Raw genomic sequence first — 15,162 nt, 5'->3', positions numbered from 1 at the left:
GCTTTCCCACAATCACTGCATTTAAAAGGTTTCTCTCCAGTATGAATCCTACAATGTCTTATAAGATCTATCTTTTGGTGGAAGGCCTTTCCACATTCATTGCATTCAAAAGGTTTCTCTGCAGTATGAATTCTGTAGTGTCGTGTAAGACTTACCTTATGCTGGAAGCCCTTTCCACATTCACTGCATTTATAAAATTTCTTTTTATCTTGAATAGTAGAATGTTGATTGAGATCTGTATTCCCACATTTAGTCAACTCAGAACCCTTTTTTCCTGTATCAGTTCTCTGGTGTAGAGCAAGTTCATTTTTCAGGAGGAAAGAATTCTCACTTTCATGATGTTTCCCTTCAATATGAATTCCATATTTTCTAATACAGTCAAAATCATAACTGAAGGTTTTCTCACATTTGTTAACATCAGAATACTTCTTCGGCGAACAGATTTGATTACACTGACTTTGGTCTGAATACATGGTGAAGGTCTTTCTCTGAATATCACTCTTCTGGAGTTCTATTACTACAGATATTCCTTGTTGTAGAAAACTGACTAGCCCTGGGCTAGAGGTTTGGCTATATTTACTATATTCAGAGCCTCTGACTTCATGGATAGTTTCTGTGTGGTTTACTTTTCCTTGTCTAGAACATTTCTCCTCATTGCTCTGCTCTGTCTTTAACCTGCCATAATATTCCCAGGCTTTTCCTATCTTGAAGATGCACGAATCATCCCACAAGAACCTTGGCTGGGATAAGTCTTCCAAAGAAACATTCATCTTTGAAGCTGACTCCTTGGTATGAGGCCTGGCATCCCAATCTGAAAGAAAGAAAAAATGAAAACAACCCTTTCCTTGAATAAATAAACTATGGTCTGTGCTTCACTGTCCCCAACATTCTGGCTGTTATGAGCAATGTACATATTGTTTTCACTTGAAATGAAATAAATTCTTACGTCTTCTAAAATTTCTGTGCATTCACGATGCTTAAACTTTCATAAGACTCAATAATATTATTAGGTAAATATGGCAAAATTGACCCAAATAAAGAACAAACAATGGATACAGAGACTACCGCTGACTCTCCTACAACAATATGAACAATGTAGCTTGAAGTGTTTTTGTTTAGTTTTTAGGAAAATTTTTCATCAAATCACACCGCAGAGAGTCATGGGAGTGTGATCACTGGGTCAAAGAAAAAGAAGTCATGTATAGTTGCAATTCTGAAGAATTCCATTTTGCTCTCCAAAAATAAATAAATAAATAAATAAAGATTCAAGTCCCACCTAAAATGTAGTAACATTGCTAAATTCTGAAAGCACCAAGAGAAGCAGATTTCTATCTACCTCTACCAAGCAATTCTAGTATAAAAACGGAAGGCCATCATCCACACAAAATGCAGGAGTAGGGTAGAAATTATCAGTAAGATGTACGGCAGAGAGAAGAGTTCATTTCCAAAAAAGTTATCCCGAGGATCACAAAGGGGCTGCTTTGAGTGGGTTCACAGATGAGAGACCAGCTAAGCAATGGGATGTCATATACTCAATCGCACGGCACTCACTGACTCACCTGGCCAGCAGGTTCTTAGGACACTATCCATTGGAATCCCATGTGCTTCCCGTGACTCTAGCTGAGAGATCACATCCAGGTTGGAATCTGCAAGGCCTAGTCAAGAGAAATGACAAAGTGATACAGAAGGAGGTCACCTCAAAACCAAAACCTCACAGGCCCCTAGAATCAAGCTAGGAAGGTCCAGCGAGTCTGGGGACCAGGGAGGAGCAAAAAGAAAACATATGAAGGGTGATCTGGTTTGTTTTCCTGAGAAAATATAGAAATGGGACAAAGAACTGAGAGACAATGAGTTCATTTGGTCCATTCAATATTGAAGAATCTGGGACCTTTCTTGACTGCAAGTATTTGCCCTGGGACTTGAGAAAGCTTCCCTGGCCTGAGGAAACAGAGAGCTGGAATGGGATCACACAAAGAGGAAGTCAGTTTCCAGACATACAAAGCAAGAGCCCTTCAGCTGGGATCAAAAAGCATAAGCACCCTGTCTCTTGGTCTCACTGTGATCAACAAACGCTTGTTTTTTGTTTTTTGAACAGGACATGGCATCAGTGCTGAACACTAAAAACAGCTCCAACAGAAGGAAACAAATAACTTTTCCTGCACAGATCCTAGGTCCCAAGAAGAGCCATCCTTACCCAGGCTGACCAGGTTCCTGTAGTTCTCCAGCATCACCTCCCAATAAACCTCCTTCTGGGAAGTGTCCAGGTAGCCCCACTCCTCCCAGGAGAAGTCCAGGGCCACATCCTCGAACGTCACTGATTCCTGAAACAACAAATACATTTGTACTCATCCAGGGATCATATCTCAGATGGATCTGGGAAAGGAGATGAAGTGGGCAAGAAAGAGAAGGACTAATTGTTACTATATTCAGGTTTTCAGAGTGTTCAAAGCCAGATCTTTAGGAGTAGTTACCACATGTCTCAGGCTGTACCAGATTCTGAATCATGTTACAGATGAATAGTCATTGTCAAGTCAATAAAGATTTATGGAGGATTTACCCTGTGCCAGGCTCTGTGCTGAGCCCTGGAGATATGAAGAAGGCAAAAACAGTCCCTGCCCTCAAGGAGCTCACAGTCTAATGGGAGAGACAGCAAGCACCTGACTACTGACAAACAAGGTCTAGACAACACTTTCTTCCCAACCACCTTGGGAAGGCCAGCATTCCTCATATGTACTTTACAGATGAGCAAACTGAGGCTGAGAAAGGCTTTGTGGATTGCTCATGTTCACAGACAGGATCAGAGCTATGGCTCCCATCCCTGTCTCCAGAGCTCACCCAAAGCTCTCTCCACCAGACCATGACGCCTCCTTCTCAGCAGCTCAGGTTCCCCTTTGGGAGTCTTCTCCCAAGGCGGCAGAAGTAATCAACAGGCCTCTGTTGTGGGCAAACTATGTGCCAGGCACTGGGTTACATGATGGGGATGCAAAGTCACTACCAGCTGAGGGGGAAAGAACGGGCTCCTGTAAAAGTCAGGGCTCAAGCTGACCCTTGAAACAATAAGTCAGTGCCTCCAAGAGGGGCAAGATGAGGGGAGAGAAGCATTCCAGGCAGGGAGGGGAAGCACAGGCAGAGAGAAGAGACGGGGGGCTCATGTGTGAGGAACAGAAAATGGGCCAGGCTGGCTGAGCCACAGGAAGCAAGGAAGACTTTAACACACAAAAACAAGGAAAAGGTAGAAAGGCTCAGTTTGTACAGAACATTAAATACCAAACAATGGATTTTATATTTGATCTTGGGAAGAACAGGGAGCCCTGGGCTGAAAGAGAGAGCATTCAAAGAGAATCATGAAGTTCAGAAACAGGGAAGGTTTGGGGGGGAAATACTGAATTATCCTGGGATATGGTGCATTGAAAATGTCTATGGGATACCCAGTTTAAAAAATCCTATTTTCACAGTTGTAGATTCAAGAGTGGAACCCATGGCATGGGATGAAACCCCCAAGCAAGAGACCTTGGAGAGAGAAGAGAGAAGGAGAGCCAGGCCAGAGCCTTAGACAAGCCTCCGGACAGAGGACATGACATGGATGCTCACCTAGCAAAGGAGGCAGAGAAGGGAGGAGTGGTCAGACAGGAAGGAGGAGGGGACCCAGAGAGAGCAGGGCCATGAAACTGTCAGGAAAGAGAGGCTGAGGCCAGAGAAGAGGCCACTGGATTGGGACATTTGGGGAGGGAGTTAGCCATAGCCACTAAAAAGATCAAAGACAGTCTCCCAGGACATGCTGCTTTTCAGGCTTCCCCACAGGTGCTGAGTCAAGTGAGGTAACCAGCATTTATTAAGTGCCTACTGGATGCCAGGCACTGTGGTCTGGTGACTAAATGGCTGATCAGCCCCAGGGGCTCTGATGATAGAGAGCACTGGAGAAAAGATCCGTCTACACCGTGCCCTGAGACACCTGGCAGGGAGGAGGACAACGCTGCTTACCTGGGGGGCCCATGCTGCGCTCCTTCCTGCTCCCCGCTCTGGCTCGCACCCAGGCCCCTGATGGAAAGGAAAAGTCAGCCATGGCGGGGGGGGGGGGGGGGCCCTTCCCCCCCCCCCCCAGACCTGCCTCTGCCTGGGAAATGCCCACAGTGACACCGGGGGCAGCCTGTCTGTGTCCAGGACTCGGGTCAACTCAACGTGCATTGATGAGGCGCCCACTGTATGCCTCACTGCTTTCTAGGTACTAGAGATGCCAAGGAAAAAAAAAAGCAAGACTGTGCCCCTCCCATGCCACAGCAGCTCTGGGAAATGCCCGGTCATCTGAAGGACTGGGCAGTGACACTTGGGGGAAAGATGAGGAGGGCCCTGCGCTGGGGCTGGTGGGGAGGGCTGGAGGTTCCCTGGAATGGAGAGGGGCAGGGGGGAGGAGTGAGGGAGCCAGAGCAGGGGATTTGGGGAGCAGAAGGGGAAGGAAGGGCAGAGAAGCGAGAACGGAAGAGGATGGGGGTGGGGGGGAGGAGGGGAAAATGAGGGGAAAGAGAAGGGAGGGGAGGGGGGAGAACTCGAGAGAGAAAATAAGGGAGGGGGCGGGGCGGTCCCGCCTCACTCGCAACCCCCCCACGTTGCAGGAGCCTTCCCCCCATTTCAGAGACGAGTCAACTGAGGCAAGGAGAGGGGAACTGAAGCCGCGGAGGGGAGGGTGGGGGTCCCGGCGCCCCCTCCTCGCCTCCTCCCAGACAAACAACGGTCGCCGACCCCAAGAGCTACGAAGCCAGACTGGAGGCTCTGGGACCGCGAAGCAAGCGGGAACTTCCGCTCCTGCGCAGTGTCCCCCTCAGCTAGGAAGGCGTCCATTGGCTAGATCAGGGAAGGGGCGGGGCGCCAGCCACCTCCCCCGAGCCGCAAGTGGGGAGGGGGAAGCCGCTCCAGCGGCGCCTGCGCATTCTGCACCCCCTGCCCCATCGGGTCTGGGACTGCGAGCCAGTTCGAGGCGCCGCCCCCCGCTCCCGCCACCCCCATCCCCCCCGCCCCGGCGGCTCCCCTGGGTCTGGGCCTGAGCAGGGCCCCCCAGGGGCTCCGTTCGGTCCGCACCCCTACCTGACTGTCCCTCTGCCTCGGCGTCCTCCCTGTCACGTGGGGCCGCCCCATTGCGCTGCGGGAGGCGCAGCAGCCTCAGTCTCTGGCTCCGGGAAATGGGCCAGGGGAGCCTGCCGGGGGTCTCTCTGGGGTCCCCAGGGATCCTGAAAATGGTTCTGGGGGGCCCAGGGTCCCCCACCCCGCCGCGCCTTTGGCTTTGCGGGGGCTTCCTCCAGGAGCACCCCCTTCTCCCCACCTCTGCCTGCCGAGGAGAGGCCCCTGCGTTCCCCAAGGGACGGGGGGAGACAGCAGAGAAAGATAGGACCCCTCACCTCCCCAGACCTGCCCCTCCCCCCTCCCCTGGTGGTCCCTCCTTCCCAGAAGAGTCGCTGGTCATTGGCATTGGTTTGCCAAGCTCTATACACACCCTGTTTCCATGGACCCTCACCACAGCCATTACACAGAAGGGAAACTGAGGCACACTTGTTGCAGTGTTTGGGGCTAAACCTGAATCCAGGTCCCACACTCCCCCCTGCTGCCACCCATGCCCATCTTCAGAAAGCCTCCTGACCTAGATGCCATCCCTACTACGGGGTTCCCACCTTGTACCCCAGGATTCATAGCCTGATCACAACATTCAGGGCTCCTGCCTGCTCAAGTCAGACTTGGTGCTGGGCGGGTTTCAGGGGCAATCATATGTTCCCATGGCCAGTCTTGGGGTCCTTTTTTTAGCTTTCCAGCATTTAAAGCACTTGTCTCTCTACATCCTACAAATAAAACGAACCCTAGGACGTCCCTGGCACTTGACCAGCCTGGGGTACACGGAGGGAAAGGGGCTTTCCTTGTATTCTGTCCCCATAAGTGTCCCCAGGCAGGACTGCAGAGGGGGCTTAAAGGTTTTGATAAATGGCTGAGATGTTCCCAGCTGAGAACACTGGACTCTGCATCATAGAAATGATTGGGTAGTCGTCCTCTTGGTGTGTTCAGAGCTTCCTGATGGAGTGTTTGGGTGCTTGTGCTTGTACTTGGACCCCAATTTCTCCCTAATCTCAGAAACACTGTCTCTGACAACCACTCCCCAGCCCAAGGACACTGTGCCTAGCAGTTATTCATGCATGGGCCCCAGCATGACCCTTATCTCTCTGCCTGGTGCAGCTACACAAAGCTGGGTGAGAGAGTGCTGGGCTGCTCAGGCCCCAGCCCTCAGATCATGTCTCTGGAAGCCTCCCAATTCCTTAGTAAGCTCCTGTCTTGTGAGAAAGCTTTCCCTTGTTGCAGAGCGTTCTCTCATCAAGACAGGAGAGGGGTGCCTTGCCCAGCCTCAGGAGTTTTGTCCTCGACCGGCTCAAGGACTCTTTCTCCTGCCAGACTCCCAAGATCTGTACCTCTTTTATCTCCCTCCCTGTCCAGTATATTCCCTGTACTTTCTCATCCATAGCTCCCAAAGACACTTGGACCTTTAGATTAACTCATCAGTGTCCCTGGCATTCGTTTCCTATGCCCTTTTCCGTATAAACCCTAGCTCCATCCTCAGCCTCTTGCAGGTTCCTTAAGAATCCTTGCCTGATGAAAAGCGTGACAATAAATCTTTGCAACCCTGACTAGAAGAATGCTTGAGTCTGTGAATTCATTCCAGAAGACCCCATCCGGTACTCCGGTCTTTGAGGGATCTCAACCTCTCAGACCACAACATTCCCAGTTAGTCTTGGCCAAGGCCCAGCCAGCTGGGATCTGTTTGATTGGAGCTTTCCAGAACTCAGTGTTTGACTGGTGGAGACCACCTAGATCGGGGCATGGCAGCCAGGGAAGGGAGGCAGGGTCTGGGGGTGGGGGGGGCAAGATTGAGTAAGAAGAAATGTTAATCCAGAGCCCATGGGGTGGGGGTGTAATTATGCTCCTCCCAGCAAGAGGTGCAGAGCACATCTCTCCTTACCTGGAAGCTTTTCAGCTGTAACCCTGGCAGGAAAAGCCACTTACTACATTTTTCGCACAGACCATTAGCATAATTATTTAAACCAGACCGAAGAAACAATATTTTTTCTGGCAATCAGTTGGTTAATATGTATTCATTAAACTTCAAGATAACCCTTCCTCAAATCTCCTTTTCTAAAACTGCATCACCCTTTTACTTTCAAGCCCTCCATTCACACAGAGTTAGTTCAAAGAGATTCCAACTTTTTTTAAATTTTCTGCCCATTCTGCTCTCATCCAGGCTTGGTTAAAGCCCTTCCAAGCTCGACCTTTCCTGTTCTCTCAGCCAAGGGCTTCTCTTACTCTCTTCTACTTTGTTAATTCCTTTAGTCTTAAAGACTGTCGACAGACTCAATCTTCACTCACTCCCCTGAATTTTTCCCTCACAACTTAAAACCAATTAGTTGGAGAGGATTCTGGAAAGATGGGGAGTAGGTCAGAACACTTTCAGCTCTCCAAATTTCCTCCACAAAAAAAACACAGAGCACCTCAGAGGGAACATAGAGAAGCACAAATAAACAGAAATCAGGGTAAAGCAGTGGTCCTAACCTAAGAAAACCTAAGAAAATCCCGGGAAAGACCAGACCTCCAGGGGCCAAGGTTGGGCCTGAGTGATGTGCGAACACTGCAGAATCCACAAACAACAAGCGCTGGGGGGACCTGAGTGAGGAGGCAACCTCCAAAGCTTTCACCTCACCTATAGCATGGGAGGCTGAAGGCTTAGTTCCTTGTTCTGGAGCGTCACAGATTTCTGTAAGCAGAATGACTTGGGGAAGAAATCATCTCTCTCCTTCTCAAAGTTAACCTCTTTTATGCTAGAGAGACATTCATGTACTTATTTCAAAGAGTAGAGTACTTGGCGATGCCCAGGGGAATAGGCCAGAGCCCAGTAGGGTTCCGGAATTGATGGTCTACTGTACAAAAGCAACTTTCATTTTGCTGCTGGCACTTCAATGTGGAAAGAAATTTGTAAGCATTTTTTTCTTTGACTGTGAATAATCTTAATTCCTAAATGCCTCCTACTTGTACAAAGTTTATGATACTCTCCAGTACAATAGGTTAATGAGTTACTGCGTCTAATTAAGCAGTTAAGAGTTTCAGGTTTGTCTCTCATCAAAAAGAAGTTAATTTTCTAATGATTTTAAATGAACAAAAATCCTCATCACACTAATTTTTGGGTTCAACTAAATCAAATGTGGCTGTATAATCACTGATGTTATCTGTTTAAAACTTCAACTTACCACTAGGATCTCAAATTTCAGGGCTCACTGTTACCAATTAGAAAAGTGACGATGAGACTCCATCTGCTGGGATGTGATTGTAAACATCACAGTGGTTCATTTAAATGTGAATGAAATAATAAAAGTTCTTAAAACTTTACAAAGTTTACTGGTACCCCCAACTCATAAAAATACTTTTGAAAACATCAAAATCATAATTTGGAAATTTTCAGTAGAGAAATTAGCCCCATTAAAAAAAATTCAGTCTTCAATTCATTTTTGTATCTCTCTTTCATCTCGGCAGTTTCCAACTTGGCCATTGTTTGCAACATGGAGAAAAGAGAGACTTGTCTTCTCTGAAGAGTTTTACAAGTTCTACCTTTTGCAATCTTTTTTCCTTGGTCGACCAGTCCAAAAGAAAAAGCATAGGTTGGATCATCAGGACATAGAAGAAATCAGAGGCTACCAGCATAGATTAACAGCTAAGAGCACAGAGAAGAGGAACACTTACCTCTATCCTCCCCTTTTATTCTTCCCTTTAGGGAAGGATAGGGTGGATAGGGTGGAGGAGCAGATGGATGAGAAGGAGGAGAAGACCCAGTGGAAGAGGTGAAAGAGAGAAAGAAGAGGGCCCTTTCTGTTGCTGTGGGAAAGATTCATCACTAAGAGATGCCCAGCAAGACCGATAATTCAGGGTGAGTCTTCAATAGCCAATCTCAATTTTTCCAAAGTGCAGTAGTCGAAGGAACCATGCTTAGGCCAGAGCATTTCAACAGCTGAGGCGCTAGCAGTTTTAGACCAGTAGTGACCTAGTTTTACAGCATTTGTTTTCATCATCTCTAGCTCAACCAGCAACTTGCCTTGACTCCAGGATTTAAGCAGAGGAATATGCTAAAATTGATGCAGATGATGCACAATCAGTGGAAATACTGACCATTGCTGGCTCCACTACGCCAATAAGAACGATTGTTTTTTTCGGGAAAAATCTTCATCTGAATATCACACTTGGGGAAGGTCATGGGAGTGTGATCACTGGGTCTAAGAAGAAGTTTTGTGTAGCTGCTACACTGCAGAATTCCACTTTGCTTTCCAAAAAGATTCAAAATTCCACCCCTAGTGGAGCAGCATTCCTGCATTCTGAAAGCACCAACAGAATTTGACCGTTTCTATCTATCCAGACTCTCTATAAGGTCTATGCCTGAGAGAAGAGTTCAGTACCCAGAAAATCATCCAGAGGATGACAGATGTGCTCATTTTCAAGAGGCTCACAGATGAATGACCAGCTGAGCAGTGGGGTGTCATGTACTCAATTGCACGGCACTCACCGACTCACCTGGCCAGCAGGTTCTTAGGACACTATCCACTGGAATCCCATGTGCTTCCCCAACTCCAGCTGAGAGAACATATCCAGGTTGGAATCTGCAAGGCCTAGTGTATTGCTAAGCAGCCTTATTTACTGCAGCTTGGTTTAGAAATGACACAGTCTCATTTGATTTATATATAAGTATATAGTGAAAATATTTATTATTGAGATAGTAAAATAGGGTTAAGATTAGTAAGTAGAAGACAGTTAGAGTTAGTAAGAGTCAATAGGTAACAATAACATACTTAAGTCTTAATCGGCATCAAACCTTGTCACAATCAGTCATCACCCTCGGGGGAACCATCTACATCTGGATCACATGGGCTGGGGAGTCCCAGTTTTCAGCCTCCAGAGTCCCAATAGGAAAATCCCAGGCTACACCTTGGGGGAGACTCCGAAGGTGAAGTCGGGGCTACCTGCTTTTAGCTGTTCCTTCTAACAAAGTAGGCAATTTTCCAAAAAATACATGATCTGTGGGACAGGAGCTGCTCTCAAAACTATCCTTGAGAGTAATTCTATTTATGAATATTTGATTCCTGGAGGGGTGGCCAGCCCTTCCAGGGAGCAAATACCATAAACAGTCCTTCAACATCTAGCTAGGAATGAGATTAACATGAAAAAAGAGTCAGAGTCAAATTGCAGGCATATTGAGCGAGGTCAGAAAGTCTTTTTTGAATTCATTCATCACATCTAGTCATGGGAAATGGTAAAGTGATGGAAAGGGTGAGTCGCATCAGAACTCAAAAAATAGGACACTAATGCGTTGTTGGTGGAGTTGTGAACTGATTCAACCATTTTGAAGAGCAATTTGGAACTCTGCTCAATGGGCTTTAAAACTGCACATATCCTGTAACCCAGCAATACCACTGCTAGGTCTCTATCCCAGAGAGATATTAAAAAAAAAAAAGCAAAAAAAGCAAAAATATTTATTGCAATTCTTTTTGTAGTGGTAAAGTATTGGACATTGAGGGGATGCTCATCAATTAAGGAATGGCTGAACAAGTTGTGGTATATGATTGTGATTGAATACTGTAGTGATATAAGAAATGACAAGTAGGATGGTTTCAGAGAAATCTTGGGAGACTTATGTGAACCAACGCAAAGTGAAGCCAATAGAACCAGGAGAACATTGTACACAGTGACAGCAATATCATATAATGACCAACTGTGAATGACTTAGTTATTCTCAGAAAAACAATAATCCAAGATAATTCCAAAGGAATACTTTCCACTTCCAGAGAAAGAACTGATGGAGTCTGAATGCAGATGGAAACATACTCTTTAAAAACCTTATTTTTCTTTTTTTTTGTCTGTTTTACTTCACAACATGGACAATATGGAAATATTTTGTATTATTCCACATGTATAATCTGTATCAAGTTGGTTGCATTCTCAATGAGGGTGAGGGGAGGGAATTCAAATTTAAAAAAGAATCAATGTTAAAGTTTTTGTTACATGTAATTGAAAAAATATATAAAAATTTTCACTAAAAAATACCCAAAAAACATTCCCAGCAGCAGTACCTGTAATGGATAAAATTGGAAGTATCTTTTGGGAGAGGATCAATGAGGGAATCTGATGAACGACCTGTAGCATGTGACTAATGCAGGGTAAGGCCACTCTGAGAAATAGCAAACATGAGGAACTGATAGAAATGGGAGCAGACTTGTATAAAGCCATGAAGGGTGAAGAAAGCAGTGGAAAGAAAAATATATTTGTGACAGCAAAGAGAACAATGACATTAAATGGCAAAAGACTCAGGTTAAATACAATGGACAAAGTTGCTGCTACTTTCTTAAAGTTACAGCACAATGAATGCCCGTCTCTCCTTTCAAAAATGTTTGTGGGTTAGATCTGTGATTTTGTGGGTCCAGGGAACTCCCAAGACACTCTCTCTCCTAATGCAGACTGTCACCAGTTCAGAGACTGTTGGTCTAAGTGCTGACAGAATAGCTACACAAAGTACACAGACTACCAGGAAATGCCCTCAGGAACCACAATCATTCTTTCAGGTTGTTTCTCAGCTTTTCAGGAAAATTGCTTTAGGGCACAGCATCGGGCTAAATCTCATCAGAGGAGGAACAAATGTCAAGTTTTACACTGAGGTCCAAAAAATCAATTTCCCAAGTACGTTGTGGGAGAGAAGTGGCTGGAAAGCTGTTTGTCTGATAAAGATAGAGGGGTGGGGGATGGTAGCAGACTTCAGGCTCAGAAGTCAGTCCTGTGACATAGGAGCAAGAAATGAATGAAATCATAGGGTACATTCAGGAAGGCTCAGGCCTCACTGGAGGAGTTAGACCCACTGCCTTCTGTCCTATTGAGGCAAGATTGAGAGCATGGTGTTCAATTCTGGAGGTCACATTTTAGGAAGAGAAGGACACAGAGAAGATGAATTATACCCAGTGGTGAGGGGAGTGTGTAGTTAAATAAAATGGAAAATGGCCAATTATAATGAAAGTAAGTCTACAGAGGGGAATTGTTAAAACAGGAGAAATCAATAAAACAGAAAACAAAAGAACAGTCAAATTGTTAAATAAAAGAACTTGGAAAACCAAAAAATACTGATAAACTATTAGTAAAATCTGACTTTAAAAAATTGGTGGAAATTTGATCAAACGATCAAAATCAGAAATGAGAACACGGAGATCAAAATGAATGAAGAATAAAGAAAATTATCAAAAGTGAATACTGTTTTTGTTGTTATTATAATTATTGTTCAGTCATTTCAGTTATATCCAACTCTTCATAACCCCATTTGGGATTTTCTTGGCAAAAATACTAGAATGGTTTGCCATTTCCTTCTCCAACTTATTTTATAGATGAAGAAAATAAGGCAGAGTTAAATGACACGCCCAGGGTCACACAGCTAGTAAGTGTCCGAGGCTAGATTTGACCTCAGGCCCAATGTTCTATCCACTGCACCGTTCTAAAAGAATCGGAGATTGAGGTGATGCCAATCCATTGGGGAATAACTGGACAAGTGGTGGTATACAGTTGTGATGGAATTGATCTTCCCAACTCTAACTGGTCCTTCAAGGCCCAATCAAAGTAGGGACAGGTCACACTTTGAAACGTTTTCTTTTTAATACCCCTTGACTCAGGGAATAGATCAATATCCCCATTTTACAGATGAGCAAGAAGCTGTCCCAGGGTCATGGCTATAAGAATGTCAGAGCTGGAATTCAAAAGTAGGGCCCGTAATTCCAAGTCCAAGTCTCACCTGTTTCCCTTCTAACACATTTCTCCTCAAACACAGAATCGGAAGAGATTTGAGAACATTGGATACAACCTTAGAACAGAGAATGTAAGAGCTGGCAGGGGCGTTAGAACAGGGAAGGTCAGGGCTAAAAAGGAGTCTTAGAGGAGGGAATGTCAGAGCTGGGAGGGCCCTTAAAGGAGGGGATATTAAGGCTTGGAGGAGCTTAGAGCAGAGGACATAGGTCAGGGAGTTGGAAGGAGAATACAGAGCATAGAATGTTAGAAGGGACTCCTAGGTAGGATCTCAGAGAGCATTCGGTCTAGTCTCTCTGTTTTTCATGGAGAAACTGAGGCTCAGTGAGGGGAAGTGATTTATTGGCTCAGGCAATGCTGATCCCACTGTAAGTTGATGGTGGAGAGATGCTCTAGCTTCCCTGCCCGCCCTGAGTTTCAGGGGGCACGCCCCTGTTGGGGGACAGGGAGTACCTTGGAGGTAGGCCCTGATTTCTGAGGCCACTAGTGCACCCTGGAGCACCCTGGCTCCTCCTCTTCTTGATGGGACCTTCAGCTGATAGGGTCCAAGTGTTCTGGAACTGAGGGGACCTTAGAGATCATCTCCTCTCAAATTCCCCTCCCCCATTTAAGAATGAGGAAACTGAAGCCCAGAGAGAGGAAGTGAATGGTCTGAAGCAGCACAGGTGGCAAAGCAGGAATTCGAACCCAGGTTCAGCATCTCTAGATAAGACGTGCTTTGCTTTCACCAACATTTGGGGAATGACGTCTGTAAGCAGACCCTCTCCCAAGCCCCGAGGGGTGCCCGAGGACCTAGAAACAGCCCATCTGGCTGTGACCCTCCATTGAGGGCCAGACAGGGCCTCACAGGTCATCTAGTGCCATCCCTTCATTGTCTAGTGAGGAAAAGAAGGTGACCAGCCCAAGGTCACACATCCAGGGAGTGGCCCAGCTGAAACCATTTGGCCTCCATCTTTCCAGCCCTGACATTCCCTGCTCTTGGGACTCCTTCTTCTGGGCTTGTTCCCAGTGTTCTAAGATCTCTTCCATCCTGTGATTATGTGTCTGAAGAGGGGTGTGTTAGGGGCAGCAGGAAAGCCTTGGCCTCAGTGTTAGGGACCCTACTTTTGAATCCCATCTCTGACATTTTTGTAGCCATGACCACGAGCCAGCTTCTTGCTCATCTGTAAAATGGAGATGTTGATCTATTCCCTGAGTCAAGAGGTGTTCAAAGACAAATGCTTTGAAATGTGGCCTGTCAGTACTCAGATCGAGCCCTGAAGGACTTTTCGGTGGGGAAGACGAGAGTAAAGGGGAAAGCTACGTAACAGTGTAAAGGATGAGGCGTGCAGACCCTGTGACTTGTGTTCATAAGGCCCACAGAGACGCAGAAGACATGGGAAACAAGACCCTTACAAGAAACAAGGAAAGAGAAGGCTTCCATGCGGGCTGGCAAAGAGAGCAGTGGAGGCTGGCCGGCCCTGGCTCCTGGCTCTGCCTGCCCCAGCAGAGAGGGCCTGGCACTGGAGTCTAGCCTCCCACTCCCTGTGGGATCCTGGGCATTCCAACCACTTCCTCTCTGGCCTCACTTTCTTCATCTGAGGTCCCTTCCACTTTAGGCCCCATGATTCTACACAGTGGTCCCAACTTTGGATAACTGGGACTTCCAGGGCATGATTGCAAAGGGGGGATGGAACCTTCTGGCCTCCCTGCAGCCCCTTGCCTGACTTTCACTTCCTCCAAGGGTTAAGTAACATTTACAAGTCATGGCCACACACACCCCTGCAACACTACACACCCCTCCTTGAAGCCTGGGTGCTGAGATCAACCACCAAAGCTCCTGGGCCCCTGGGGTTTTGCTCTGAGTGAAGACCCCTCCTAGGGTCATTCCCCCAAACCCCCCTCTTTTTCCAAGAGCCCCTGAATAGGCACCCGAGAAAATCGCTGACCAAGCAACTTCCTGCAGACTCAGGAGATGAATTCCCACCCAGCCAAGGCCTGGCTTCCTCTTTCTTAGGATGAGAACTGGAATAAGGTGGAAACCCCCTACTTGTACCCTCCCCCTTCTCCCCTAAGCCCAAGCACCAGCTGCTCCATCCAAAAGTTCTTAGAGCAGAACAGAGTTTCTGTCAGAGGTGCTCAGATTAGGTGGGCAAAGCCAACCCATCAAGCTGGCATCCCCCTCCTTGGCCACCCCAGGGCACAGGCCTTTTCCTGTAGAAAGGAAAAGAAACACACATACTTGGCAGAGCACAGACATGGGAGGAGGCCTTCATGCCCAAGCAAAATGGAGGATGCCATGACAATCCAGGTCAAAGTGAGCATTTCAGGTTGGGAGTC

The 15,162-nt window shown here is 46.7% G+C and overlaps 1 protein-coding gene across 1 annotated transcript in view; it reads right to left on the bottom strand.

Moving 5' to 3' along the window:
* LOC114031200 (zinc finger protein 2 homolog) overlaps window positions 1-4,225 on the bottom strand; it is a 5,007-nt gene extending 782 nt beyond the window's left edge. The window contains exons 1-4 of the mRNA XM_027846224.1: window positions 3,982-4,225; window positions 2,195-2,321; window positions 1,560-1,655; window positions 22-811 (exon numbers count right to left, since the gene is read on the bottom strand). Of these exons, the coding sequence (XP_027702025.1) occupies window positions 22-811; window positions 1,560-1,655; window positions 2,195-2,321; window positions 3,982-4,185 (1,217 nt within the window). The 5' untranslated portion in view covers window positions 4,186-4,225. The remainder of the gene's footprint in view (window positions 1-21; window positions 812-1,559; window positions 1,656-2,194; window positions 2,322-3,981) is intronic.
* Between the last annotated feature and the right edge of the window lie 10,937 nt (window positions 4,226-15,162).

Source organism: Vombatus ursinus, unplaced genomic scaffold (genome assembly GCF_900497805.2).
Source record: "Vombatus ursinus unplaced genomic scaffold, bare-nosed wombat genome assembly UNPS02015098.1, whole genome shotgun sequence".
In the NCBI taxonomy this organism is placed as follows: Eukaryota; Metazoa; Chordata; class Mammalia; order Diprotodontia; family Vombatidae; genus Vombatus; species Vombatus ursinus.
The sequence above is the reverse complement of the archived record's forward strand: the minus strand, read 5'-3'. Positions and strand labels throughout refer to the sequence as shown.